The 22,112-nt window shown below is 60.4% G+C and overlaps 8 protein-coding genes across 8 annotated transcripts in view; 5 read left to right on the top strand and 3 right to left on the bottom strand.

The window, feature by feature from the left end:
• Positions 1-762: 762 nt before the first annotated feature.
• On the top strand, positions 763-3,009 carry PUNSTDRAFT_117173 (phosphoglycerate mutase-like protein). Its single transcript, XM_007378233.1, has 11 exons — positions 763-974; positions 1,045-1,171; positions 1,244-1,366; positions 1,432-1,613; positions 1,673-1,678; positions 1,749-1,832; positions 1,896-1,959; positions 2,021-2,185; positions 2,260-2,420; positions 2,493-2,798; positions 2,906-3,009. The coding sequence occupies exons 1-11, from the start codon at positions 852-854 to the stop codon at positions 2,936-2,938; spliced, it is 1,374 nt and encodes a 457-aa protein (XP_007378295.1). The 5' UTR covers positions 763-851; the 3' UTR covers positions 2,939-3,009.
• A 758-nt stretch (positions 3,010-3,767) lies between these two features.
• PUNSTDRAFT_78899 (OPT oligopeptide transporter) lies at positions 3,768-6,719 on the top strand. The gene is made up of 6 exons (XM_007378232.1): positions 3,768-4,185; positions 4,247-4,324; positions 4,381-4,445; positions 4,498-5,162; positions 5,220-6,436; positions 6,514-6,719. The coding sequence occupies exons 1-6, from the start codon at positions 3,797-3,799 to the stop codon at positions 6,662-6,664; spliced, it is 2,565 nt and encodes an 854-aa protein (XP_007378294.1). The 5' UTR covers positions 3,768-3,796; the 3' UTR covers positions 6,665-6,719.
• A 223-nt stretch (positions 6,720-6,942) lies between these two features.
• Positions 6,943-8,228, bottom strand: PUNSTDRAFT_117170 (uncharacterized protein). The gene is made up of 5 exons (XM_007378231.1): positions 8,101-8,228; positions 7,971-8,018; positions 7,683-7,907; positions 7,519-7,610; positions 6,943-7,452 (listed from the first exon to the last, which is right to left on the bottom strand). Exons 1-5 carry the CDS (start codon positions 8,123-8,125, stop codon positions 7,069-7,071), a joined length of 774 nt encoding a protein of 257 aa, XP_007378293.1. The 5' UTR covers positions 8,126-8,228; the 3' UTR covers positions 6,943-7,068.
• A 354-nt stretch (positions 8,229-8,582) lies between these two features.
• PUNSTDRAFT_57168 (uncharacterized protein) lies at positions 8,583-9,816 on the bottom strand (the record flags this gene model as incomplete). The annotated part of the gene is made up of 5 exons (XM_007378230.1): positions 8,583-8,692; positions 8,750-9,025; positions 9,099-9,315; positions 9,372-9,610; positions 9,663-9,816. The coding sequence occupies 5 exons, from the start codon at positions 9,814-9,816 to the stop codon at positions 8,583-8,585; spliced, it is 996 nt and encodes a 331-aa protein (XP_007378292.1).
• A 2,507-nt stretch (positions 9,817-12,323) lies between these two features.
• On the top strand, positions 12,324-13,136 carry PUNSTDRAFT_139935 (uncharacterized protein; the record flags this gene model as incomplete). Its single annotated transcript, XM_007378229.1, has 1 exon — positions 12,324-13,136. One exon carries the CDS (start codon positions 12,324-12,326, stop codon positions 13,134-13,136), a length of 813 nt encoding a protein of 270 aa, XP_007378291.1.
• Positions 13,137-14,708: 1,572 nt separating this feature from the next.
• PUNSTDRAFT_56628 (carbonic anhydrase) lies at positions 14,709-15,448 on the top strand (the record flags this gene model as incomplete). Its single annotated transcript, XM_007378228.1, has 4 exons — positions 14,709-14,811; positions 14,871-14,895; positions 14,951-15,016; positions 15,097-15,448. 4 exons carry the CDS (start codon positions 14,709-14,711, stop codon positions 15,446-15,448), a joined length of 546 nt encoding a protein of 181 aa, XP_007378290.1.
• Positions 15,449-16,828: 1,380 nt separating this feature from the next.
• Positions 16,829-17,314, bottom strand: PUNSTDRAFT_33014 (uncharacterized protein; the record flags this gene model as incomplete). Its single annotated transcript, XM_007378227.1, has 1 exon — positions 16,829-17,314. A coding segment is annotated over one exon (486 nt), but the record flags the coding sequence as incomplete, so codon positions are not given.
• A 311-nt stretch (positions 17,315-17,625) lies between these two features.
• PUNSTDRAFT_78889 (uncharacterized protein) overlaps positions 17,626-22,112 on the top strand; it is a 5,232-nt gene continuing 745 nt past the window's right edge. The window contains exons 1-12 of the mRNA XM_007378226.1: positions 17,626-18,862; positions 18,928-19,026; positions 19,111-19,964; positions 20,031-20,218; positions 20,286-20,434; positions 20,498-20,587; positions 20,643-20,715; positions 20,778-20,891; positions 20,991-21,275; positions 21,371-21,567; positions 21,664-21,739; positions 21,816-22,111. Of these exons, the coding sequence (XP_007378288.1) occupies positions 19,751-19,964; positions 20,031-20,218; positions 20,286-20,434; positions 20,498-20,587; positions 20,643-20,715; positions 20,778-20,891; positions 20,991-21,275; positions 21,371-21,567; positions 21,664-21,739; positions 21,816-22,049 (1,620 nt within the window). The 5' untranslated portion in view covers positions 17,626-18,862; positions 18,928-19,026; positions 19,111-19,750 and the 3' untranslated portion in view covers positions 22,050-22,111. The remainder of the gene's footprint in view (positions 18,863-18,927; positions 19,027-19,110; positions 19,965-20,030; positions 20,219-20,285; positions 20,435-20,497; positions 20,588-20,642; positions 20,716-20,777; positions 20,892-20,990; positions 21,276-21,370; positions 21,568-21,663; positions 21,740-21,815; position 22,112) is intronic.

Genomic DNA, 22,112 nt, shown 5'->3' with positions numbered 1-22,112 from the left:
CAACACTCAATGAACGCCCCGAGTTGACCGTCGTGAGGGCGTCCGTCGCTCGACATCATAATGACAATGTCCGTAGCTGACGACTCTTTGGAAAATTCGGGGGCGTATGTGCGACCACAGCGGCGTACACGTTGGTGTCCTTTCCCCGTGTCGCATGGACCGCAGCGCGCCCGAAAACACACACGGAGGAGGTAATTATAGCGAGCGGCCGCGTGTCTGCACAGTGGACCCTCTCTGGGCGCATCAGGGTATATAGGTAAGCAACCTGCTTGAGCGAGTTGTGTGCAGGTTTTCAGTGGCAAAGATCGGGTGCCTTACTTGCTTCTTCCATGCATTCCTGCCCGGCCCTTCCAGGTCCGGGTCTGTGGAATCGCTCGATCCACAGTAAGAGACGCATGGCACATAGCGAAAGAGAAACTCGGGGCCGTACGGTGTCAAACGTTGGTCGAGTTCTGTGGCTGCAGTTCGCCGTCCCGTAGGCCCGTAACACACGTAAGTACTTGAAGAAATTGGGGGGCAAGGTGACATTCAGAACCTCATGAACGCGGTGTGATGCCGGCGGACGGCACGATGGCACGTGGCCATACTTAACCCCGCTTGGTGTGGCCCAACCTTGTCCTTGACATCCTTGAGCCAGCCCGTGAACGGATGCGCACGATATCATCAATGTGATACCCACTTCATCTTTGCTCAGGTTTACTTCCTTCTCGAAGAGCTGCCATACTGCATGCGGGCTTGAGAGATATAAACATGACTCCCTCTGTCGATCGAACCTGTTGCGCTCCCCCGCCTCCGCATCTGGCCTTATACCCACCCACGATTCCTCACGGCGTTGCAATCTCTGTGCGACGATGACTTCTAACGGAGATCTCTTGGGCGTCGTCCTTCTCATCCGTCACGGAGACCGGAGAGGCTTCTACCAGGACCCGGATAGCTACACCGCATCGGACACGAGCTTGACCGCGCTCGGAGCGGTACGTTCCGTATCATCCTCACCCGCATCGTACGTGCTAACAACTCTCAAAACGACGTTCACTGTCACAGATCGAGGAGCAGGAGACGGGCACGCTTCTCAAAGCGAGGTACCTCGACGCCTCGTCGTCCACGTACATCCAGAACGCGACCACCGACGCTTGGGACCCGGATCAGTTTTACATCCGGGCGGACTCTGGCGAGTGTTTCTTCACCATCACTTAGGGTCTGCGGTTCTCATATCTCGTATGATTCTCTTTTCAATGTTCAGCCGACGAGGGAGCCGTGATCTGGGACTCTGCCGCGGCGCTCGCTTCCGGATTATGGAACGAGACGATGACCGTCCAAGTTGCGAACGGGTCCTCCGTCAGCTACCCTCGGTCGTTAGTACAGAGTACGCTTGTCCTTGTTTCATCTTGATCTAAGAGGAAGACGACGCTGATCTCGTTCCGATCGTAGTCGAATCCGTCCTGGAGGACGATATCACACTGGAGGGCTGGCTCGACTGCGCTCCTTTCACGACCAGCACCGACGCGTTCTACAACTCGTCCGAGTTCACGGCCAAGGCCAAGGAAGCAGCGCCGTTCCTGACCGCGCTTCCGCCTTACCTTGATGGTCGCAGCGTCGGTCTCAAGAACATGGTAACGTTTCCATGCTCTGTTTCTCCCTCTCACACCCAATGCTTACGCGCGATTTGCAGTGGAACGTGAGATAAACGTTGTACAGCGACAATGCGACCAAAAGAACTGAATGATTCGGACTGTCTCCATGGATAGATTTTCGACTATATGAACGTCCAGAACACGTATAATTCCACGTTCAAGAACAATCTACCTCCTACCTTCCTCGCGCAGGCTCGAGTCAGTAACATCTCGTTTTCTGTGACCCCCCCCCCCCACCTGACCGTCCACCAACGTGTGCAGGACCTCGCTAACTGGCACGAGTACGGCGTCTTCTCCGACCCCAGCCTCGACGGAATCGGGAACAGTACGTCTCCGCCTTTTTTCCCGCTCGGTCGACTCCCGATATTGATCAAGGTACCCCCCAGTCGCTGGCCGGACGATCCTGCCCACGATCACGACCGCCCTCACCCGGATCGCCAACGGCTCCGACCCGCTCAAGCTGTACATCGAGGAGATCTCCTACAAGCCGTTCCTCAGCCTGTTCAACATGACCCAGGTCACGGTCGGCCACCCCGAGCTGGCCGGTATCGGTGAGCTCCTCGTCTCTTTGAACACCAGAACCGGAGACATGGGGATGGTGATTGACGTCGTGGCGACGTCACAGTGAACTACGCCGCCGTGACAGCGTTCGAGGTGCGATCCGGGAGCGGATCGGGGCCCGTCGTCAACTTCTTGCTCAAGAACGGGACCGACGTCGGCTTCACGCAGTACGACATGTTCGGCGAGGCCGACGTGCCGCTGCAATCCTTCGTGGACAAGCTTTCGGTGAATAATCTCAACAAGCGATTCGCGCACCGTACCGGGGTTATTTTGTGCTCATGTCCGTTCCGTATGCAGCCCGCCGCGATCAACAGCACCGCAGAGTGGTGCACCCTCTGCTCCAACACTCAAGACCGCGGATGCGCGGCGCTCGCCGAGGCGTCCGCGTCTGCCCTCGCCTCCGCGCACCACCACGGCTCGCTCACTAATGCGGAGGCGGGCGTGATTGGCGCCTTCGTCTCGCTCGCTGTCGCCGCGCTCGCGCTCGTCCTCATGGTGTTCCTCGGCATGGTCTCTGTCGGAAAGCCCGCGAGTCGCAAGCGCGCGAGCGGGAATGCTGTCGGCGAAGCAGCCCACGGGGGGCGATCTGATGGGGGAAGCGACGTAAGTGTCTATCATCATTTTGCTCCACCCTTTTGTGATGTGCTCTTTTGTGGATGGTTGTGAGGGCTCTGCGAGGGCTGACGTGCCAATTTTTGCTTTCTCCACAGGCTATTTCGCTCAACTCGGCTCGGAAGCATTAAGGCACGGAGGAATATTCTGTTGTATCGAGTACTATAGACCGTGGAGCATGTACGAGAGATGCAATTGTTGTTCCAACGAGCCTGGACGTCGAGCGAGTTCACGCGCACGCTTTGGGATCGGCATGTGGCTGTGCCCATCTAAGATAAGATGGTGGGACGTTGCGTGCGATCTTATCTGCCGAGCGGGAAGGTCCGTGTTTATTGTGTCGGTGTCTTACCTTCGACGACCATTGTCTTATTGTGAAGACCGGCCTTCGACCCTCCGCATTTCCGCTTCTCGTCCATGCCCCTGCGCTTCCGGTCCGACTCGTGCGCCTTGTCCTGCCCAATCGACCGCTTTACAACGTCGCTTTTGGGAGCTTGAACGCCGTGCTGGCAGGAAAATACGTATCGTAAACGCGCAGGATGGCCTCGAATCTTGATGCTATGCGAGATGAGTCGGTCTGAGACCGGAACGCTCGACCCGCGGCCTCGGGTACCCAGCCTTATTGTATGAGACGCGCTTGAGCCCTCCGGATATCTCACCCCTCTTATTGTGTGTCGCCCCTTCGCCATGTCATGCGTACCTGGCGAACACCAAAGCAGCGCAGGCGGTAGGCCACTTCTGGCATATCGCTCGGCAGACTTCCATGCCCTACGGACTGCTACAAAAGCAAGGCGGGCGGCGCGTCTCTCAGGTCCTACAACCTATCTGTTCCCCCGCCCTCTCCCCTGCCCGCTGCTTTCCCTTGCGCCGAGACCGCAGCGGCCAGCGAGTGCTTGGACCCACATCCCCCCTCCCCTTCTACAACTACCTTCCTCCTCTTCTCATCTTAACCTGCTCTTTCGGCGCGCTTCTCCCCCCTCGAGAACACAGCCATGGCCTACGTGGCTAACGATACGGATGGCGCCGCCACCACCACCGCGTACGGGATCGCCCTGCCCTCCTTCCTCCGCCAACGCCGCGCCGCGGACGTGCCGGAGGACGTCGAGGAAGACCCGTACCTCGCGCACTTCAACGACCCCAACTGGGACATGGACAGCACCCACGTCCACGGCAACGGCGACGGCGTCTCCGAGACGTCGAGCGCGACCGACGTCGAGATGGGCAACAAACGCACGCTCGGCGCGAAGTACTCCACCGAGAAGCTCGGTAGGCCCGAGTCGTTCTCGGGCAAGTCGCTCGAGCAGACGGACGACTCCACGACGAGGTTCGATTCGGCCTCGCGCACCGAGTCCACCGCGGTCCCTGAGCAGGACTACAACGAGTGAGTCGGCCTCGGGCTCCTGGTCCGCGCGTTGCAGTTTCCTGATCTGTTTTCCTATCAGCGAGTCGCCGTACGCTGAAGTGCGCGCTGCGGTGTCTAACATCGATGACCCCTCTATGCCGGTCAGCACCTTCAGGATGTGAGCTTTTCCTTTCTGCCCGCCTAAGCGTCTTCGTTTCTGACCGACTTCGATAGGTGGGTGCTCGGCATCTTCTACACGATCTTGATCTCCGGTCTCAACCAGTTCTTCGGTCTGCGCTGTACGTATTTGCTTCTATAGCCCTCGAACCACGCTGACGGCGCTCCATGTAGACCCGAGCGTGCAGATCACCGGTCTCGTCGCCCAGCTGACGGCGCTCCCACTCGGCAAAGGCCTCGAGTATATCCTCCCCCGCCACCGCATCCGCATTCCGCTCTTCCGCGGCCGTTCTATCAGCTTCACCCTCAACGACGGCTCGCCGTTCAACGTGAAGGAGCACACCGTCATCACTGTTATGGCCAACGTCGTCGTCGGCGGCGCGTACGCGACCGAGGTCATCGCCGCCCAGCGCGTCTTCTACGGCCAGAACTGGCCGTTCGCGTACCAGATCCTCCTCACCGTCTCGTCCCAGCTCATCGGCTACGCCTTCGGCGGCCTCGTCCGCCAGTTCCTCGTCTGGCCGTCGAGCATGATCTGGCCAGGCGCGCTCGTCAACGCCGCGCTGTTCAACACGCTCCACAAGAACTTTGGCCGCCGCGATCGGGGACACATGACCCGCGAACGCTTCTTCTGCTTCGCGCTCCTCGCCAGCTTCGTGTGGTACTGGGTGCCCGGATACCTCTGGACCGGGCTCAGCGTCATGAACTGGGTGTGCTGGATCAAGCCGAACAACATCGTCGTCAACCAACTGTTCGGCACCAACACCGGCCTTGGCATGGGTATCCTGACCTTCGATTGGTCTATGATCGCGTACATCGGCAGTCCTCTCGTAGTCCCGGTACGTTCAGCTCTCCTTCTTCTATGAAGCACAATGTCTCAATTTATGCTTGCACAGTGGTGGGCGGAGGCGAACACCTTCGTGTCGTTCGTCCTGTGGTTCTGGGTCCTCACCCCGATCCTCTACTACCGCAACGTCTTCTTCGCCAAGTTCCTCCCCATCTCTGGCTTCGATACGTACGACAACACGGGCGCGTCCTACGACGTCACCAGGATCGTCAGCAACGGCGTCTTTGACGTCGAGAAGTACAAGGCCTACTCGCCGGTCTTCATCTCTACGACGTTCGCGCTCTCCTACGGTGTTTCCTTCGCCGCCTTCACCGCTGTCATCGTCCACGTCTTCCTGTGGTACCGCCACGACATCATGCGCCAGATCCGCCGCTCGCTCAAGGACGAGCGCGACGTGCACGCGCGTCTCATGGCCGCCTACCCAGAGGTTCCGCACTACTGGTACTTCCTCCTCTTCGTCGTCGCCTTCGTCCTCGGTATCGTCGCGATCGAGCACTGGCCGACGCAACTCCCCGTTTGGGCCTACGTCCTCGCGCTCCTCATCTCCCTCGTGCTCATGGTCCCGTGCGGTATCATCCAGGCCATCACGAACCAGCAGGTGCCGCTCAACGTCCTCGTCGAGCTCATCATCGGCTACGCGCTCCCCGGCCGGCCGATCGCGATGATGATCTTCAAGACCTACGGCTTCATCGCAACGCAGCAGGGTCTCGCCTTCGCCGGCGACCTCAAGCTCGGGCACTACATGAAGGTCCCGCCGCGCATCATGTTCTGGTCCCAGTCGATCGCGACCGTGCTCTCCTGCTTCGTCGTCGTCGGCGTCCAGTCCTGGATGTTCGGCAACATCGAGGGGATGTGCACCGACGACCAGAAGAACGGCTTCATCTGCCCGTCCACGGGCACCTTCGCCTCCGCCTCCCTGCTCTGGGGCGGGATCGGGCCCTCGCGGATCTTCTCCAAGGGCGCGATCTACTACCCGCTCGTGTTCTTCTTCCTCATCGGCGCGATCGCCCCGATCCCGTTCTACTTCCTCGCGCGCAAGTACCCGCGCTCGCTCTGGCGGTACGTGAATATGCCCGTGTTCTTCAACGGCGTCGCCTTCATCCCCCCCGCGAGCGGCATCAACTACGCGTCCTGGTTCGCGGTCGGGTTCGTGTTCCAGTGGTTCATGCGCCGCTTCCACTTCCGCTGGTGGATGCGGTACAACTACATCCTCTCCGCCGCGCTCGACTCGGGCGTGTCGCTGGCGCTCATCGTCATCTTCTTCTGGTGAGTTACAGAGACTCTTCGCGCGCGATATCGGACGCGCTCTTTTTTGGAGAGGCTGACATGGACCTTTGTTGCAGCCTGCAATTCCCGAAGAACGGAACCATCGGCCTGAACACCATCCAGGCGTGGTGGGGCAACACCGGCTGGATGAACAACCTCGACGCGGAAGGCGCGCCGTTCTACACTCTCGCCGCAAACGAGACCTTCGGCCCTAGCACCTGGAACTGAGTAACCCCACCCCCCCTTCTCTTTTCCCCACGTCTTGTAACACCATCATCCCATCACCCCCATCCCACCGACGCATTGTGCATAATCAACCGACGACATATCCATCTCCAGGCCTGATTGCCTCAACTTTACTCTACTTATTGCGCCTTCCTTTTGGCTCTGTACTGCACTTTTCGGCTCACGGGCTAAAGGCGCGCCTGTGGCGCGCTCCGTTGACATTACCCCACCTATTGTTGTGTTTTCTACCATACCGGGGACCCCCGTTGGATCAGTGCTGTGTGTATATCATTATCACTCTTGTTTCATGTACGGCTCCAAAATGACGGCTAGAATATATCATGACGTTACACGATATTTCTTGTGGTGTGGGGTGTATTGCTGCAAGCCTCACAATTAACGCGAGATCAGCCTGAGGAGTCCTTAGGTTGAAGGTTCTGTTCGACCCATCGCACGACCTCGTCCCAGTTCTTGACCCTGTGTATCGGGCGCTGCGCGATCTGTTCCTGCGCGGACGCCTCCTCGTCCTTCCACCATTCGTGCCCGCCCTCGCGCTGCAACCGCTCTTCGAAGCTCATCTGCGTCACGTCCAGTTCCGACTCGTCCTGCCCCGAACCGGCCGAAGACCCGTCGGCTTTAGAGGGCGCAGAGGACCGCACTTCGGAGACGCGCTTGTTCCACTGGTGCTCGCCGAAGAGGAGCACCGGGATGGGAGGCGAGGCGCCCGCGACGATCAGCGCGTTCTCGATCGAGTCGTCGATGAGGACCTGGGCGCCGAGGTCTTGGCAGGCCTATGAGGGGCGTGAGCCGATCCTGCCCTCTCGTCGCGGGCTCGTGAACGCGGGCGACTGGCTCACCTGAACCTTGGACATCTTGGTCGTGATCTGATGCCCGCCCTCTCCGACGAACGTGAACGAGCTGCCGGTGCACACGATGTCGTGGAAGACGTCTGGCAGTTTCGTTCCTCAACGTGCTCGACCGACCTCTACGCGTCATTGGACGATTGGAGGCGGTGGCTTACCAGGGAAGTACTTTTCCAGCCACTCCTCCGTCGGCGGGAGCTCGGCGCGCTCGCGAGCGGTGACGACAACGAGCCGGTATCCCATGTCCTTCAGCTTTTGCAGGCCCTCGGCCGCGCCGAGCACGGGCGACGCGGCGTACACGCGCCCCGTCGCGTACATCTGCTTGACCTTGTGAATCGTGTCGCGAGGTTTACCCCAGTGAGGGTTCTTCCACCAATGATAATCTGTATGTGTATGTGAGTTCCCGGTCGCACGTTCACAGGCTGAAGCGGGAACATGGTACGTGCAGTAGAATTGGTTGACGCTCATGTCCGAGCCATACGTCTCGTTATGCCCTGACCATGCCGATCGTCAGCCCCTCGTGAGTCCTCCAGGATGAGCGACAGAGCCTTCATGGGTTGTGCTAGGTGTACTGACAGTCGGCAGCCTCCTGGTTCGTCATGCTGAGGACATCGTCCAAGTCGACGGCAATGACGCGCCCATGAGCTGAGTTTGATATGTCGTGCAGCGTTTCATTGGCATCGCGGTCCTCGGTATGAGGGTGGGCGGTGGGTTCGCCGCGGGATGAGGGAGAGGACATGGACGAGAACGGACTTGACTCTCCAAACCTCCGCGCTCTACCAATGAATCTTATCTTATCTTATCGCTACGTCCGTTTCTCGCCCATGGAACCTTTCGCATCGATGTTTAGCCCCACATTATCAATTGTGAACGTCCGACGGGTTTATAAGCACCACAAATTCGCTGATCTGCAACGTTCATATACGGTTGGCGCGGGAGTAGTGAAATGATCCGATTGTTATTGCAGAACGGGAATAAAGACACCACACGGACATGCTTTCATACACATGCAGCGGGGGTCGAGACCTCCAATGCGTAGCAAAACGTAAGAAGAATGCTTAGACGGTCCTCTTGTTCTTGCGGCTCTGCGTACGCTTGCGAGTAGTAGTCTTCGAAGCCTGGCAGCGTTCGCCATCCTCCGAAACTTCGTAGCCAGCGCGGCAAGATTCTGTGCACACAAAGGTCAGCTTACCGAGCAACATCGGGCTTGCAAAACGAGACTCACTGATGTGGCAGCCGCCTTTGAAACAGCTGACCTCGTCCACCTGAGGGATCGCGCTGCAGTCCCTCCCGCCGTCGAGCGATCGAGCGCCGTCAAGGCCGCCTCCGCTGGTGACGCATCCGCCGCACTGCTCGAGGTTCATCGACGTGTTGACGCACTCGTATCCGGATACGGCGCCGTTTTTGTAGACCGGGCAGGAGCTCTGGCCGCGTGCGCACGACCCGGAACGAGGGCGGAGCGGGGCACGCTTGCGCGTTCCGCCGGTGGGCGTAGCGGGATCTGCGGTCGTCGTGGCTGAGAACGAATCGTCAGTACGACCTCATGTGGAATGGAGGAGAGAGTGTATGCTCACGGCATGTGCCGGTCGAGGTGTCCTGGTCACAAGTGGCGACGGCGCCGGACTGCGCAGTGCACTGCTCGACGTTCGTCGCGCCGGGGTCCGAGTAGCCTTGCGCAAAGGTTCCCTCGGCGGGACAGACCGTGCACGACGTCTGACCCGTCTGGTCTTGATAAAACCCAGAGCAGCAGGTGCAGCACGCCGTGGCGCCAAAGAGGTCGCTGAAGGAGCCCTGCAGCGACGAGATCAGATCGTGTCCGACGCGCTGTAGCAGAAGAATGTGCTCACCGCTGCGCAGTCGTTACAGGTCGTCGCGCCGGTCTGGTCTTGGAACTGCCCCGGCTGGCACGACACAGGAGCCGTCTCACCCTCCGTAGGGCAGGACGACCCTGCCGGGCAAGTGGTGCACTCCGTGCTGCCCTCCGTCGCGCTGTAGGAACCCGCCGGGCAGATGGTCTGTGCTGTGGCGCCCGTGTCGGCGACGAAATACCCCGCCTGGGCGTTGATACACGCAGTTTGACCAGTTTCTGAAGCACACGTGAGGCGGTGAAGAGAGCCCGTGAAGAGATCTCAACTCACGGTCTTGGTACTGGCCAGCAGGGCATGCGGTGCATGGATCTTCGCCGGTCTCGGTGTTGTAGCTTCCGGCTGGGCAAGCCGTTTGCGCCAGCGTGGCAGGAACTAGCGCAATCAAGGCGAGAGTAAGGCTGAGGGAACGTCCACGGGTCTGCATGATGGATGGATGTGAGGATGGGTGAGTGATGACAGGACCAAGGCGAGGATGGGCGAGGTTTTATACACGACCGACGAGGAGAACAGGGGCATATAATGGATATACTCTAGCAATCAATCCCTGGAGCACGCTTGATGCAGATTATCCTCTATTTCCTGGCTGGCGAAGGGGCGGCGGAATGAGGTCGTCGTCGCGCGAGCGGCAAGGGACGTTGTTCCGCGGCGGATTAATGCCAGAGGGAAGCAGCCGTTCCGTTCGCGGTCCGTCGGTCAAGGAGGGAGAATAGGAGCATTATCGAAGATACTCGAGAACGTTCCTGCAGCGGGATAAGGGTGAACTATCCGCTGTCCGATCGGAATGAGGAATGGGCGGTAATAAACCGCCAGAACGATGCTCGGAAAGCATGCATCTGCACGGTCCGCCATCTCGTCCAGCGGTCAGTCGGAGGTTGACCAGAACGATATCGCATTTTTGACATGGTAGAGCTCCTTGAAGTTTAGCGATTAATTAACGAGCTGCACTTGGTACAACGGTAGTCATCGCAAGAGCAGAGAGGAGGTCCGTCTGAACTCGTGACGCGACCACGCCGAGTCTCGCGCCGCGAATGCAAGTTGGCTCGGTTTTACATATTTACTGCAGTTCTCCTCCACCTTCGTGTTGGCATCGCTGCTCTGACGGCGGAACAGCCTTTGATCTCGCTGCACATTGTTAATAGTGGCTTGGCGTGTTTGAACTGAGACGTGTACATAGGAGCGAAACGAGTGGAGGAAGGAGGGCGATACGGTCCGCAATGCACATGCCAAGAAAGAGGACAAGCGTCAGCAGGAGGGTCAAGGGTGCAAGGACTGGAAGAAATGGAACATAAGATGGGCACGCCGGTATGACACAGAGAGGTGGGGCGATCTTGAGGTTAGCCAGAGAGCCGTAGGCTGACGTCTTTGCGACCAGTATCTAGGCGATGCACGGTGTACACGTATGGTTGTCATGAATTCTCCAGCCTGCTCAGAAAATGAACGAATCGCGCAACTCTCGATATTCCGTCGGACTGGAAGCGGTTGGTATTGTTGTGAGTGCTCCGAGATTCTTTAGCCGCTCACACGAAATTACACCATCGGCACGCTTGCTTCTAGCTGATGCCACCGCCGGCGCTTGTCTCGCGCCGTCGTGGCATGGGATGGTGGCTTGGCGAATTCTCTCATGCGTCACCCACAAATGAGGAGTACGTTGTGTAACGGGAGACAATTGTTGGAGATATTCTGATGGCTCGTCAGCAATTGAACGCGCGTCTGCTCGACGATGAAAGTAAGTCGTCTCTGCGCGAATGTGGACATTGAAAGAACTTGGTCGCATATTGACAGTTCCGAAGCGGCACATGCCCACCGGTGCCGAGGGTATAATCTTCATCCCGAGCACCCTTCGATACGCCCTCCGGATCCGCAATATTCGTCTGCATCACAACATTTCAATTTCCCGCACGCGATCCAAGGTCTCCCCTCCCGAAATCGAACGGATAGTTGACCGAGGTATAAGCGCCGCCAGCACGAGCTGTCCCCAAGTATTGAATTCACAGTAAATAGCCCGAACGTGCGCAAGAAGCAAGAAGCAACACGCTCTGCCATTCAACCCAGCTGAGGTCGTGAGGTTCCGCATTCATGTTCGATCCGTGTAGCATCGGCTACTGAATTCGACATTCCGGAGTTCAATCACCCAATCGGAGTAGCACGGAACCTCTAGTTTGACGTTGGGCTCTCTATGACTTCTCCCAACTTCGGCGTCGCGGCTCTTCCCATCTTCCACATCGGAGGCGTCGGACACCCGACTTGGTCTGAATGCCGAGTTCGGATCACGACTCATTTTCATCATGTCATCCGTAATTGTGGCAGTCGGTATGTCATTGGCGTTCCTTTTCTCGCTTTGATACTGTTTGGGAAACACTGATTTTAGGCAATTTCTTCCGAGGGCTTCACCGTGTTATGCCTGAGGGCTGATATCGCTGTATGCATGTCAGTCTGACAATCACTGTGCAAGAGCCCGCTCAAATGACTTGAACTGGGCGATAACTCTGGAGTCACGTCCTAGGTCGTATGCTGGTGAGTTCCGTGGCTATATCTGACGTTAGAGAATGGAGCCATTGATCTACGCGGATGTCGATAGCTCGATGCGAGCCGACGTGCTAGCAAGCCTTCCATGATTAATGAAGAATTACGCTTTTAGTCCATCGGCCAGGGGGGCTCGGTGTTTGTCATCCGCACCATGGCGGCTGTGGTGTGTACCTCAGGACCGACGTGTGCCCGAGCCAAGCTACCGTTACGACCATCGCCCACATACAAGTGAGGGCTGGGGTGTATAAAAGGTCGACCGCCGGCGCGAGAGTATGCCGTCCTCAAGCCCCCCTCGAAAACCAGCCCATCCTACATATCACAGCACATCTTATCATATGTGAGCGACGTTGCAGAAACTGCCATGACGCGTAGCTCACATCCCCCGTCTGACTAGAACTACCGATCATGGCCGCTTTATTGCTGCTCAACGAGACCACTGTTGCCAACCGCTCCAGCGGCGACATCTCCATTCACGACGTGGGGGGGTGGCCTTCGACGTTCATCCAGCGTGATGGCCAGAAGGTCGTCACCGGCAGGGAGGATTGGATCCTGCAGAGGGGCTTCGTCTACCGCTTCTCCGGCGAAATCAGCACCAACCCGGGCGACATCGTGTCCATCGTTCAAGATGGCAAGGCGCTCACCCTGTTCGTTCTTCGCGTCGACGGCAAGGTGGAAAAGTTCACGACATTGGACGGCGAGCGCCCTCCTCAGGGTCTTACCGCGGAGTCCACCGAGGACCCGGCTCCGAACGTCATAGTCACTTCGGAGGCTTTGGCGAAGGTCGTCTTCACCTCCAGCCTGTCGGGCAGCCTCTCCCACCTTTCGCTCACTGACAAGGACGCCGGCGATCAGCACGCCCAGATCGACAATTACAAGCGCGCCATCGACGGCCTGCTTTATCGCCACACCGTCACCACCATCAAGATCGCCACCTACATTACTCAGCAACTTGACATCGGTCCTCTCCACATCACGATCTCGTGGGACACTGACAAGCTCGAGGGAAGCATGTCCGCATCCGTCCTAGGCTACAACCTTGGTACTTCCACGTTCAGCCAGAGCCAGGGTGCCAGGTTGAGCCTCAGCGTCTGGCTCGTTACGGCAAGCGCCGTGATTACCATTCGCGGCAACGAAGTCTATCTCGAGGCGCACGTGACCACCATCTTGGGCGGCAGCGTCGACTTCGGTCCAGTCAGTGTTATCGCGATCGACTCATAACGGTGAGTGATGGACTGCTGAGAGATGCTGTAGCTGACTCTTTGCATTTTAAGCGTCTCAGCGGCTCGGCGACTCGTTCAAAGCCTCCGACTATCGGTAAGGATGCCGTTTACTGGAGAAAGTGCTGGTCTCTGTGTACGTTTCGGTATTTGACGCCCACGCTCATGAGTACCTGCCATAAGCTACATTTTTTTGTTTGTTTCTATCTTGTCTACTTCTACCAAGGCGACTTTAGCATCGTTCGATACTGCACTTCTGTATTTCTTGACACACGTAGTGTAGTTCCGTGCGTACGGCGAAAATTACCTATCTTTCCGAATGAGTACTGTGCATTTCCCCTAAGACGTGCTCAGCAAGTGCCAAATGAGATAGCTAGCGATCAAGGTTCATCGAGGTGTTGATGCACTGGTACTCGCTCACGACGCCATTCCTCTTAACTGGGCAGGAGCTCTGACCGCGAACGCACGAGCCCGAGCGAGGGCGCAGCCTTGCGATTTACTCCGGTGGGAGTGGCTGGATCAGCAGTCGCAGTGGCTGTATGCGGCGATGAGCGATGTCTCGAAGGAGTGGACAGTATAGATCCAGTAGGTAGTCTGCGATATCCTGTCCGACGCTGCGATACTCAATGCCAATGTCCAGAGTGACTGTAGCAGGCACTCGTACGATCGGGGTTTTTTGAGCTGAAATTCCCCACGCATCTCTCTAATGATAGTGATTTTCTTCTCCTTATTTCTCAAGCTTGCTACGATGAATCGCTGTGAGTACTTATGAATCATGATTGAGAGTAAGAGGCTGCCCGCTGCGCCACGCTCAAAAGGTCGGCGGCGCATTCGGCACACCACGTGGCAGGCAAAGTCGAGCCTTGTCGAGGACCTGTCCGAACCTGTCCGGCACCATGGAGCGGTTCGAATTTGTAGTGGGCGAAAAGATATTTGTAGTGGACACCCTTTGCTTCCGCCCGCCACCACACCTCCTCCAACCCGTCCCCATGCCCTCCAGATATCGCCCGGAATCCCTCCCCGCACGCGCCGAGGGTTGCCAGCGATAACGGAAGGTCCTGGGCCTGCGACAGTCGGCGCTGGATCGAGTCGAAATTGGGCCAGATATGTTAACCCCGACGTCACGTTCAAAATTTCCGCCCTAATCTCTGCTCCCAATGGCGCGACGGGGCCCTCTCGAAATTTCGGGCCTTGGGGGAAAAGGACGAGCTTAGCGAACGCTTTTCTTCCCCGCCCTTCTTGCTCCGATTCGACTTGGATTGCCCGACCCTCTCCTCGCTCCTCTGCCTGGCTCTCTTTGAGTTCAAGATCTCAATCACCCCCAGCAGACAGAACCATGCGACCACCCTCGACGCTTCTAGTGCCCATGGCGCCATCCTGCCCCAAGACGCGCCATGTTCACGCCCTCCACTCGCTCTCTCGCGCATCCGTATCGACTTCACATACTCGCAGCCCCCGATCTCGCGCGGCGGACCCCGGGTATACAGATAACCGGAAAAGCGTATATAACGGGTGGCGGCAGCAGCAGAAGCGCGGGCACGCCGCGTGCTCCTTTTCCGCGAAAGCGACCACCATGCCGGCCCACACCGAGTTCAAGAGCGCGAACGACGCGTATGTGAGCACGTTTGGAGATAAGGGCGATCTGCCTCTGCCGCCCGCGAAGCATCTTACCGTCGGTGAGCATTCCTGGGCATAGGCTATCTCTGCATCGCTTGTACCGACGGACCCATCCTAGTGACGTGCATGGACGCTCGGATCGAGTGAGTGAAACGCGAAGAAAGCCGGCCTGACCACGATATCTGAAACGACCTGCAGCCCGGCCCAACATTTGGGCCTGAAAGAAGGCGACGCACACATCATCCGCAACGCCGGCGGTAGCGCGTACGTCTCTTCCTCCTCCCCCCCCCCCACTTTTATCTCTCACTCTCACAGTCAACTCATCCCAAAACCACGTGTACCAGACGAGACGCCCTGCGTTCCATCGTGATCTCCCAGCGCCTGCTCGGCACGCGCGAGATCGCCGTCTTCCACCACACCGGCTGCGGCATGCTCACCTTCAACTCGGGCCAGCTGCGCGACATCGTCAAACGGTCCGCGCCCGAGTCGACATCGGCCGAGGTCGCGAAGCAGGTGGACGGCATCGATTTCTTGGAGTTTGACGACCTAGAGGGCAGCGTGAAGGAGGACGTGGCGTTTTTGAAGGAGAGCCCGCTCGTGCTGCCGGAGACGACGGTGAGCGGGTGGGTGTACGAGGTCGAGACGGGCAAGGTCAGAATGGCTTCCCGATCGCGGTTGTCTCGGATGGCTCGCTGACGTCATCAGCAGATCCGCCAGGTGGTTTGAGATATGCCTTGAGCGTCCCGATTTGCTGCTGCGCTATGAGATGGAAACACAATGCATCCCTTTTTTTCGTTTGCGGTCGTCGCAGCGCGGCACACAATGTAATGTTGAAGAATATAACCAACTATTATCCCAGCAAATCCATCTAGTACACCCGTATCTATGCAAGAGCGAACATCACGACGCGTACAGTACCGCAGCACCCTCCCTGAGCCTCTTGATCGTGCTCCTAAGCTGTACCGTCTCCTCTCCCTCCTCTCCAGAGGTCACCACGTCCGGCACGGCGCCCAGCGCATCCCATCGCTCCTCCAGCACGCGCCTCAGCTCGCCGTACGCCTCCCCTCCCACGTGCACCAGGTACAGCTTCCTCAGCGCCGGCAGCAGCGTCCCGTGCGCGAGGAGCGGACCGAAGGCCGCGGCCGCCTCCGCGCCCTCGAGCACGAGCGCCTGCAGCCCGCGACAGCGCTCGAGCATCCCGCGCGCGCCGTCCGTCGCGAGCGAGCCGTCGCAGACGGACAGGTACTCGAGCGCGTGCAGCGGGAGGTGCGCGTACAGCTCGGGCGCGTTCCCGAGCGGGACGGTCGCGGCGGTGTGCAGCGCGAAGCGCGCGGGCGACGCGCCGGCGCGCATGGCGAGCAGCTCGAGCCCGGACGGCCCGTTGTGGTGGGAAAGGCGGTGGAAACCTTGCTGTCGCCGGTCCTGGTCCTGGCTTTGATCCTGGTCCTGGTCCTGGTAGTGGCCGGCGGCGGTGGCGGGATAGAGCCGGGAGAGGAAGGTGCACAGGCCGGAGAGGTCCGGGTAGCGGCCGGGGTAGAGGAGGCGGACGTCGACGGCCGTCGCGCGCGGGGTAGAGAGCCGCCGCAGGAGCTCGAGCACGTAGATCGCGCGGCCCGAGACGCGCAGCGTCTCCAAGCACGCGAGCGTCGCCAGCGCCGACCCTGCCTCCCCCTCCCCCTCCCCGTCCGCGGGCGGATCCACGTCCGCGACGTCGAACACCGGCAGATCGTCCACCGCGATCTCGACCTCCTGCACGCGCGGCATCGCGCGCAGCGCGCGCACCATCTCGCGCACGGTCGGGAACGCGCCGTCGGCGTGGGCCGGGCCGGCGAGCTGGAGCGTGAAGTGGGTGAGGCGGCCGACGAAGGACGGGTTCGCGAGCTGGTCCCAGCGCGGGGCGAGGTCGACGTAGGAGAGCTGGAGCTGGCGCAGGCGGGGCGCCTCCCCGGCGAACAACGTTCCCGGGATTCGGGGGTGCGTATCTGCGTACCGGCTCGCGGCGATCGCGCACGAGACGAGCAGAGGGGCCGGGCGCGAGACGAGGCCCGAGTCGGCGTACGCGGAGGTGAGGTTGTCGACGGCGAGGAACTGGAGCCGGCGCGCGCGGCGGACTTCGGAGAGCGCGAGGCGCGTGGGCGCGACGTAGGGCCCGTAGGCGAGGATGTCGAGCGGGGCGTCCTTGGAGCGCGAGAGCAGCTCGGCGGTGAGGGAGGCGTCGATGCAGGCGACGTTCGACCAGAGCGGGGCGCAGTTGAGCGCGACGGCGCGCCAGTGACGGCAGACCTCCATGAACGGGAAGAGGCGCGTCGAGAGCGGGAGCGACGGGGTCGCGGGGCCGGAGCCGCCCGGGGAGCAACGGGGGTAGTCGGCTGGAGAGTAGACGCAGTGGTGGAAGACGAGGGAGAGGAGCTCGGGCGGGAGGCGGGAGACGGGCGCCCAGTGGTTGTGTTGCGTGCGTAGTGTGCGGACTTGGTCGAGCAGAGACTCGATCTGAACCCCGATGCGCTGCTGGTTGGCCAGCATCTGGTCTGTGGCAGTACGGAGCTCGCAGGTCATTGTAATTATTACGGCCCGCTGTCTAGAAACGTCAGCTTCGAGCGCAACGATGGAATGGACACGAGCGCAATGTCTGACTGACCGTCTATTGGACTCTTTCTAAAGGACGTCCGGCGAGTGAGATTCTAGGGTATAATAGACAGGAATGAGGAGGTATATGCCGAGTAGGATCCTCGAAGGACAAGGTCCGTACGGGGTGGTCGGGATCAGGACTGAGCTGGAGCCAGCTTCGTGCCGATAAGCAGCGGGGTAGAGCAAAGTGGGGTCCGGCAAATTCCGTCGGATCAGACGCGCCGAACGCCGACGGAAACGGAGGAGACGTCACGTGATTCGAGTCAACCCTACGGAAAAATCGATACTTAATTGGATGCACGTCCGACACAAGTATAGGCAAGTAAGTACAACGAAGACGAAGGCGAAAAGAAATTAGATTACAGTCGACACGTCGACACCGACATGAGCCCATGGCTCGTAAACCACCGTAGCCCGAAAATCTTAAAAGTAGAGAAATCAAGAGGCCGTCTGCTTCACCGTCAACGCGAAAGCGCCAACGCTACGAACAGCAACTCCGGCGCCGACCCATCGACTCCGCGTCCTTGTCTCTGCCAGCGCACGAGCCATCGCACGCGTCCCCGCACGCGCACCGGCCCTCGGCGCATCGACACCGGCCCTTGCAGCACTGCAGCTTGGGGAGCCGCACCGGCGCGGGGGGCGAGAGCGAGTCGAGCGGCTGGGGGGGAGGCGGAGGGGGCAGCGCCGCGGCGTGCGCGAAGAACTCGTCGATGATGCTCGTGCTCGTGCTCGCGCTCGCGTCGAAGGTGGCGGGCGGGAGGCTGAGCGCGATCCCGCTCTCGTGGTCGACGCAGGTCATGCAGTCCTCCGCACACGAGTCTGCCGCGTTCTTGCTGCCGTTCCTGAGCGCCGCCGTCGCCGTTGTCGTTGTCTCCTCTTCATCCGCGTCGTCGTCGTCGTCGTCGTCGTCGGGCGAGCCCGGCGCGCGGTGAGAGTGTTTGGCGCAGCCGGGGCAGACGCACGCGAAGCCGCATTGGCAGCCGGAGCCGGCGATGGACGCGATCGAGCTGAGCTGCGGGAGGCGGAAGGGGAAGCCGGTCGGGTCCCAGGGGGAAGAGGAGGCGGAGGTGGTGGTGGTGGAGAGGAGAGGAGGGAGAGTGACGGGGACGGAGGTGGCGGAAGGGGTATGTTTGTGTTTCGGCTTCTTGGCGCGCTCCTCTCGGTCGTGCTGGGGAGAGGGTTTGGCGGAGCAGCAGGAGGGGACGGGCGGAGGCGTGGGGGACCGCCGGGCGGCGGAGCGCTTGGGCGCGGGTTGTCGGGCGTCCGCCATCGTGGTGTCGACGGTGCAGCATAGGGCGGCGGCGTGAGCGAGCGAGGCGAGGGACAGGCCATGGTCACGGTCGACTTCTTGTGCTGCCGCCGAGATTAATCCTTGCATGGCGCGGGAGACGGTGGCAGGAGCTGAGGCCGACGAAGATCTGGAAAGATCGCATCGGCAGTCGTGGATGTCGCCGCATCGGCATGGGTTCAGGAGTCCATCGACTAGAATACCCGTATCGGTTGATACTTAGTATAGCACCGAACTGATACGAAAGGGATCGGCGTACCTCGTTGCTTCGGATTCGATGATAGAGGGGATGGGTATTGAGGTGCGATGTCACGAAGTCCGTTTGGCAGCGCCGGCGCGATAGGCCTAAACCGCGGCTCTAACTCGGAACAAAGGTCCGTCGGGTCAGCCCCCAGCGTTATGCATATAGCACATAGCGAGTAGAAACGGAACGGCGACGCACTCTTCGCACCAGGCGGCAGCTGCGGCACCGCCGACGTGGAAGGGCCTGGAGGATCGTTGCACTTGCACCGGTTGTGGGCGTTCTTCGTCTTCCGCAGGTGCCGACACGTCTCGCACTGGGACACGGGCCGGCCCTTGCGCTTGACCTCGAACAGCGGGCGCTCGTTGTGGCCACAGTGGGAGGACCGATGTCCCTTGATGCACGCCTCGCTGTGCACGATGGGGGGGTAAGATAAGGTTCAGAGGACGAGCGGGAAGAGGGAATGCCGCACCAGGCGTATTTCTGCCCGTTGACGAAGACCTGTAAAGAAACCCGTCAGCTGTTCGTTGGTCGAGGGGGCGACGGGTGCTCCTGCGCGCTGCTCACCATCTCGTGAGCTACGTGGAGGCGTTCAACGTTCAACCTCAGGGCTTTCTGGTCTGCACAGGACTCGGAGGCCGTGGGGGTACCCGCGTACTCACGATGGGTCGCCTTCCCAGCCAGGCCTAGGGGCGCCTGCCCGAAGCGGCGGCACTACTGTCGCTGATGCGCTTGCGCGGAGAAATCACGGGCCTCCCCCACTCGCTGCACCGTTCTCCAGCGCCTCTCATCTTCCGATTTAATCTCCTCGCGTGTCTCTTCGTCGTCGTCGGCAGCAACGATGGACGACGGCGTCACCGTCGACATCCAGGTCATGGCGCTCCTCGCCGCCGCCTTCATCCTCATCAAGCTCGTCCTCTACGACCCGCCCAAGCCGACCCGGCGCACGGTCGCGATCCTCGTCCTGGGCGACATCGGCCGCAGCCCGCGCATGATGTACCATGCCGAGAGCTTTGCGACGAGCGGCTTTTGGACGTACCTCATAGGATACAAAGGTACGTTTCTGTATACGCGCCTGTGAAACATGGACGGACGGCTAACGTGGGGGCTTTTGCACATAGGTTCCAAGCCCGCGCCGTCACTACTCGAGCTGTCTCTCCTCCGCCTCGTGTATCTGCACGACGTCCCCAGGGCGTTCCGAGGGCTCCCGTGGATCCTCCTCGCGCCTATCAAGGTCATCCACCAGATTACGTCCATATACGTAACGCTCTCGAACCTACCATACTGCCCGGAATACGTCGTCGTCCAGGTTCGTCCCCTCCCTGAGATTGCATTGACACTACGAAAGGTGATGCTCACCGCTGGCTCTAAGAAAGAACCCGCCGAGTATCCCTACCCTTGCGATTGTATGGGCGTGGAGCCGGCTGCGCGGATCCAAGATCGTCATCGACTGGCATAACCTAGGCTACACGATCCTCGCCCTTAAGCTCGGCATGCGCCACCCGCTGGTCAAGGTCGCAAAAAAGTGAGCAACCCGGAACTATATCTATCCCCTTAGAGATCGAACTGACATCGGCCATATCTCTAGGTTCGAATCCTTCTTCGGACGCACCGCCTACGCGCATCTCTTCGTGACGAACGCGATGCGAGAGTACCTTGTCAAGCAATGGGATCTGCGGTGAGCACCCTGGCCCTTGTATCTGGCCAACCCGTTCATCGACCCTCTTCTTCAGAGGCCACAAAGCCGTCCTGCACGACCGACCGCCAGCGCACTTCCGGCGCACAGAACCGAGCGAAGTCCACGAAGTGCGTATTCCCCTCCCCTGCCTTCTCTCCTCCTCCCGTCTCACGCCCCTTCCTCTCCCCAGCTCTTCCTCCGCCTCCAATCCCTCCTCCCTCCCACCCCCTCCCTCACCTCCTTCCTCCCGCCCTACTCCGCGCCCTACAGCACGCCCTTCACCCACATCACCGCCGCACACCCCGTCCCACCGCGCACCCCCACCAACGCCCCCTCCTCCTCCTCCTCCTCCCCCACCCTCGCCGCCTTCCCCGCCTTCCCCGACGGCGACAACGCCACCAAGGCCGTCCCGATCCCGATCCCGCTCACCCCGCCCCCGGAGCTCAACATGCCGACCCTCCGCCCGGACCGGCCCGCGCTCGTCGTCTCCTCCACCTCCTGGACCGCCGACGAAGACTTCTCGATCCTCCTCTCCGCGCTGCGCCGGTACGAGGGCGCCGCGCGCAAAGCCGGGCAGCTCGCGCGCGCGCGCGCCGCGGGGCGGGGCACGCCGCCCGTCGGCGGGCTGCCGAAGGTGCTGATGGTCGTCACGGGCAAAGGGCCGCTGAAGGAGTACTACATGACCCGGGTGCGGGAGCTGCAGGAGGGGACCGCCCCCTCCCCTCTTCCTCCTCCTCCTCCACGAAGGGGAAAGGGCGGGAAGAGACGGTCGCGGAGGAGGAGGAAGAGGAGGTGCAGGGCGCGTGGGAGTACGTGCGCTGCGTGAGCCTGTGGCTCGAGGCGGAGGACTACCCGGTCCTGCTCGGCGCGGCCGACGTCGGCGTTTCGCTCCACTCGAGCAGCAGCGCGCTCGACCTGCCGATGAAGGTCGTCGACATGTTCGGCTGCGGCTTGCCCGTGTGCGCGCTCGATTTTTCGTGGTGCGTACCGTAACCCCCCCCCCCAAGGCCGTGTTCTCGCCCGGTTCGTCACGCGCCGGTTATACTGACGCCCGTCCCCCCCTGCCTGGAACGCAGTTTACACGAACTCGTCAAGGACGGCGTGAACGGCCTCCTGTTCCGGGACGCCTCGCAGCTCGCGACGCAACTGGAGGTAACGTGTTGGCCTCTTTCCACCTCGACGCCTCGGCACGTTTGTTCACGTTCGCCCCCATGTTTTTTTTTTCTAGACCCTGCTTTCCGGCTTCCCGAATCCGAACTGGACGCTGGACGCCCTGCGCTCGTCGCTCACCGACGACGCCGCCGCCGCCGCCGCCCCCCAGGGCCCGCCGCGCGCGCTCGAGCCCGGCTCCGAGGACTGGGTCTGGTCCAGCTGGTCCGAGAACTGGGATCGCGTCGTCCGCCCGCTCGTCCTCACCGATGCGAAAAGTCCCGACGGCGGGTCTCGAGGTGCCCCGGGTTGAACGCGTCGCTCAGAGGGGGGTTACGATAACTCGTTGAACGGAGGAGGGGCGCGCCGGGGGGGG

The sequence above is a fragment of the Punctularia strigosozonata genome, assembly GCF_000264995.1.
Source record: "Punctularia strigosozonata HHB-11173 SS5 unplaced genomic scaffold PUNSTscaffold_1, whole genome shotgun sequence".
NCBI classification, from domain to species: Eukaryota; Fungi; Basidiomycota; class Agaricomycetes; order Corticiales; family Punctulariaceae; genus Punctularia; species Punctularia strigosozonata.
This window is presented reverse-complemented; position numbering and strand designations above follow the sequence as displayed.